Consider the following 5,586-nt stretch of genomic DNA (forward strand, 5'->3'; position numbering starts at 1 on the left):
GAGGAGGACGAGACGGGCTCGCCGGCCGCCCTGGAGGAGGAAGAGGAGGATGGGGAGAAGCAGGAACACGACATCTCTCTCTTCGTCAAGGTAGGGTGTGAGGGGCTGCTGGGGAAACCTGGGTTTGCGACCCTCCCCTCCTCCAGGAGCCCCGGGCAGATCCTGTGACGAGTGGCACTTAAATCTGGCAGGCAAAAGTCAGCCTGACTAAGGTGATCTGCTTATTAATGCCCAAAATAAACCTGCCTCTGGCTCCTCATTCCTTCCGTGGGCGGCAGGCAGGACGGGACAGGGCTTCCCGCACGGTGGCTGAAGGCCAGTGCTGCCCGTCTCCTCAGCCCTGGGAGCTGGTGGAACCACTCAACCCAGAACCCAGAGAAGCACAGACCTCACCTGTAAAGTGGTTTCCCCCATAGTTTTCCCTCGCGGGCTCTGTGCTGCATTGCTTGAGGTTTCTCTAGCTTTAAATGGAGAGGGTATGCAGGGATCTCAGTTTTGGTGGACTCAGGGGCTCTCTTCTGCCCTCTTCACCGTGGGGCTGGGACCCAGCAGCATCTGTTTGGAATCGCTAGCTGCGACTTGTGACATAGGGAGTTCTCAAGGGATTTTAAGATCTTCAGAACACAGTGAGAAGGACACTCAGCACATCATGGAGGCTGAGGTGGAAGAAACTGGAAAATATCATTCAAAATGTGATATTGGGATTTTCCAACATGAACTATGGTCAATATTTAGATAATTGCCCCAAAGTTTGGCAAGGCTGGATTCAGAGAGTCAGTAAACTACCCAGCCGTGTAGCATCCCTTATAATTGTCCGGTTTGTGCATGTTTGGGCAGGGAAGACTTAGGTTAGAGGGAAATGGACAAAAAAGAGAAAAACTGTAATGGTCTTAAAACTAATTTCTGGTATTTTATAATACAGAGCTTTAGAGTTTCTTCCTAGCCTGTGCCCGGAATCCCACCAAAATCAGTGGGACTTGGCATGGAAACAGCATCTGTTCACAGAGACAAAATATCAGATGTGAAATCGCTCTGTGTAGAAACCATCCTAAGGTGTTTTTCTTTCCTCTTCTCTGACCTCTCTGGACTAAATAAAGTGTGGAGCAGGGTGGGATATTTTTCTCAGAGTAGACCTAACACTAAGGAACTAAAACTAGGGAAGCAGAAGGTGTTTGGGACCTGCACTACAAGCCATACCTCCCATGCAAATAGTGCACCTCCTGAGTTGGCCGAGGCTGCTTCTGTAGCAGCCGGAATTAACCGTGAAAGAAAAACTCATCGCCAGCCCTCTGGGTGACGGGGGTTAGGGCTGAAGTAATGTTTATGCCTTGATTTATCCCAACTCAGTGCACACTCCTTTTTTTCAAGGCTGAGCCTCCTTTGAAGTATCTTGAAAAAGGCTGAGGAATGCTCTGAGGCTTACACATAGCAGTGTCGGACGTGCTGGATAATGCCATACTGGAAAGATGAATGATAATAATGGCTGATGCTGTGATGTGTGAACGCTCCCCAGCCAGTCCCCAGTTTAAGCAATTCCTTAGCACACAGGCTGGGATGGATTCTGTGGTCTAAAGGCAACTCTGTATGTCAGGTTGGTGTACAGTAGCTAGATGATAACGCTGGAGCCGAAATCTCTGATTTTGTGTCAAACAGCAGGAGCTGTTACTGTTGAGCCTGGCAAAGATGACTTACTGACTTTCTGGCTCACAGATCAACAGCCCCCTTTGCAGGGACACTTTTGTAACTTATTTGTTTTCGTTTTATGCTCTTATATCCATCAGGGAATGCTGGAGAGTGGCAGAGGGCTAAAGTCATAAAGGCTACCTGTGCATTATTGGTGCACGCTTTATGGAAGAAAAACGTGGCCAAAATCAGAGAGCACACTATAATAAAAGCATCTGTTGTGACTCTGTAGTCCAAATATTAGGATTAGGATATTAGGTTTAAGCATGGTTTTTGAAAATATTTGTGAATTAATAAAGACAGAAGAAGGAACATTTTCATGATTGACTTAGCATTAGTAACTTAAGAACACCTTGAAAATACTACAGCTGCTCTTCTAATGATTTCAGTGGAGGAGTATTACAAAGCTTGAATATTTTACCTTACCTGGAGCTAGATTTTTTTTTTTTTTTAGTTTGAGATTGGCACGAGTTCCTCCAGTTCAACGCAAGAAAAAAATGCCTACTGGAGAGCTCAGCATCTCCCCACTCACCAAAATGTGCCGGGGCCACAGTGCTGGGAAATGAGAAGCACTTCTCTCTGCTGTCAGGAGAGTTCACGTTCGTGCTGCTCTTGCTGTCGCCTGGAGACACACTCGTTATCTTTTTACCCTTCTCTTGGCAGCGGGAAAGGATATATAAAAAGGGAGAGACTGGAAGTTCTCTGTGGTGGCTTAAAGTAGTTTTAATTTAAGAGCACATAAATAATGCTATGCTTAAATAGGTGCTGATGTATTTTGATGGGAAAAAGGGGGAGAGTGGATTCCAACGTGGGACGGTGTGAACTCTGGTGTTTGGGGATTATTGAGTGTCTGTGTCTGACCACAGCACGTGGTCCACAGACATGATGCTCCTTCCTGAGCCAGTGCTAAATCTCAAGGGTTAAGGAAGTGAGAAGACGATCCAAACTGAATGCAAACATTCGTTTCCAGCCTGAAACGCTTCTCTTCCCATGCATGTTTCTAATGCATGTGACCACCCCTCTTATGCTCTATTATATCACTGTTCTATGCCTGCCTATTAGCTCTTACGTGCTTTGGAGATGTGGACACCCGCCTCTACTTTGCAAGTGGTGCTGACCTCTTTGACCCTTCTGCTGCGTTTCTCAGCAAGCACCTTGTCTACTTTCTCCCATGCAGCTGGGGGCTGCCTTATAAATATATTATCCATCAGCTCCCCGACCTTCTTCAAACCTCTATTTAAAATTCTACCCTTCTGTAATGCCACTGGAAACTGGGCCGTGATTAGGCTGTTTGAAATACTGAGATCACTGTTTGTCCTGTTCAGTATGACCCTAATTGCTTTGTCATCCCTGTTTCTGTTTGTTTCACCTGCCTGTTGACTTTGGCTTACTTGTAAATGGTCAAGGTGGGGACTGTCTGCCTGTTATCTGTGCCTGCATGCACAGTGCTGGAGATAGGAGGTCGGTGCCGTGATTTGATAGCGCTATGCAAATACAGAGAAATGTTAAAAGTAAGCCCCATAATAGGAGAAAACTCACAAGAAAATAATACAGTAGTAGTGATTGAATGATTCTCGCAGTTTCCCTGCTAGGGAGCACTACACTAGACTTGGCAGATGTTAAAGTACCTGGTAGTCTTTCAGTATAACATTTTGAGAATAACAAACAAGCATCACCATCAGAAGGAAACTTTTCAGATATAACTGTGTGACGAGCAGTGTTTCTTGTTTTTACTGTTGTTGATCAAGCTTATTCTTTTTAGAGGTTTGGGTTTTTTTCTCTTCTGCTTCCTGCTGCTTTGCATTGGTTCATTTAATTTTGCATATATGTATTTGAATATTGTGAATACCGTGTCACCTCGTGCCTCCCATGGTGAGGTGGGTGGCAAAATTCCTGCTAGCTCCACAAGCATGGGTACCAGCAATTGTGCTTTTAAGCTTATTTGGGTTGCTATACAGTGCTATGTAGTTTGAACTTGGGCACCCCGAGTTCAACGTTGAGATCTCATGCTATCTGAGATACTCTAGCGCTTAGCAGGGTTAGCAGCATCTATGGGTGATAATATCCTTCTGGACCAGTAGCTCGATGCTGGACAGGGTACAGTAAGGCATTGCCAAAGACAGCAGACATCTGTGTTTGGGCAACTGAACTGTGCCCTTAATGAAGCTGAACTACTTAAGACTCCTTGGCTGTAAGAGCAAGACCATATCAAAATTGCTTTGAGGGTTTCACTAAGTGCCTGTTTGATTTCCATTTTCCTATGAAACAACATGTGCTGTACATTTCCTTCAGATAGTAATATTTGATGTTTCTGGTGTTTCAAAGTCAAATGCCTGCAAAGGTCATCCAGATATACTTTCCAGTCGGTCTTTGGTGATTCAGCTAAGTGTATCTGGCACCCTGGGTAGGACACCCTGTGGATGTTGAAGCTCGCTTGCTGGTCTTCAGGTCAATGGTGTATGTAGGCTTTTTTTTGTTCCTTCTGTGGCAAAAGCCCTTTATTTGTCAGAAGATGTCTGTAAATGACATAAATTTATCTTACTATTTGAATATAGCAGAACTCTCACCAAAATGATTCCGTTAATTTTAAGGAATTTAAACATTTATGTAGGGCTTAAGAGTTTATTTCTAAATTAAAAAAAACAACCAAACAAACCTCCAAGGTTGCCTACCAATCAATTTTAAATTTTCTTACAGATAGAAAACTTAAATACTAGAATCACAACTGCAGATTTCATCATTCCAAAGATTTCTAGGGATAGTGATTTATCTGTAAGTGCTGAACACAAACAGTCAGCCAAACAACCCAGCTTCAGCACAAGGCCTTCTCTGAGGTTGCTCATCTTCCAAAACAATTCTTGCTTAGTTTCTGGGTTAAATGGTATATAGTAAAAGCTGACCATGAGCCTAAGGTAATAGATTTTATCCAATGAAAAGTAATAGGCTTTATTCAGTTTTGTGATGTTCTTGGTCTCTAAATCAAAGTCATTTATTTTCATTCAGAGAGTTATTTCATTCCTACCAGGGACGAAGGTTACTTTACTGATACGGAATTTCCTTGCACCATTCCTGAGATGTGCTTGACTGACTTGACATACTTGGAGCTGCGCTGAATTATCAAAAGTGCTGATGAACAAGAAAGTAAAAGCCTTGCTGTGAGTAGAGACATAGGAATAACAGGTGCTTGCATTGGTGCCTCCAAACACCACAGTTAACGTATCCAACTTAAATGGTAATGGGTGTTTCATACTAGAGCACAAAAAAAAATCTCCTTTTCTGTGATGTGATGGGTCTGTGGTCTATATATAACTTACATTTAAAGTATAAACTGAACATCTGGGCTTTGAGTGCTGTAAGTAAGAAGTCCATGGGCAGCAGGAACTCAGATCCCTGGAAAAACCTCCTCGCCTGTATGACCGTTCAGTGGACTCTCTGCTGTACCTGATGCTGGACGTAAACATTTACAGCACAATCACTGAGTAGGTATTTGTGCTTAAGATCTTGATTTTTTGCTCATCGGTGCAATCAGTCTGTAAATCAGTTAGGTAAGTATGGTTTATAAGGAGGATAGCTGACATCCTGTATCAAAATCAAAGTAGACGGGTGTTCACTGTCCTTTTTTAGTGTAGATTCACTGTAGGAGCCCAGTATTTAGATGACCTCAGGAAGGTAAAAGTAAAGATTTGTGTGTGTGGAGTTACACTAGCTTTGTATTTGTGGATGAAAAGCAGTTTTGGGGGAAATTTAGGTACTGGATATTTATCCAAGCAAAGGGAACTGCCCAAAGCTTGCCAAAGGTGAGCGCGTTGGGTTTGTGTGATGCTACAGAAGGACAAATTGTTGTGGAATGAGCAGGGAAGCATTTGGTATGGTTTGGGCAACGGTAGGAAACAGATGGCTTCT

General features: G+C 43.6%; 1 protein-coding gene across 1 annotated transcript in view; it reads left to right on the forward strand.

The window, feature by feature from the left end:
• The window catches only part of CLIC6 (chloride intracellular channel 6), a 33,325-nt gene that overhangs the window by 2,313 nt on the left and 25,426 nt on the right, over window positions 1–5,586 (forward strand). Inside the window, exon 2 of the mRNA XM_009328025.1 lies at window positions 4–90. Coding sequence (XP_009326300.1) covers window positions 4–90 — 87 coding nt within the window. The remainder of the gene's footprint in view (window positions 1–3; window positions 91–5,586) is intronic.

The sequence above is a fragment of the Pygoscelis adeliae genome, unplaced genomic scaffold, assembly GCF_000699105.1.
Source record: "Pygoscelis adeliae isolate BGI_AS28 unplaced genomic scaffold, ASM69910v1 Scaffold154, whole genome shotgun sequence".
Classification (NCBI taxonomy): Eukaryota; Metazoa; Chordata; class Aves; order Sphenisciformes; family Spheniscidae; genus Pygoscelis; species Pygoscelis adeliae.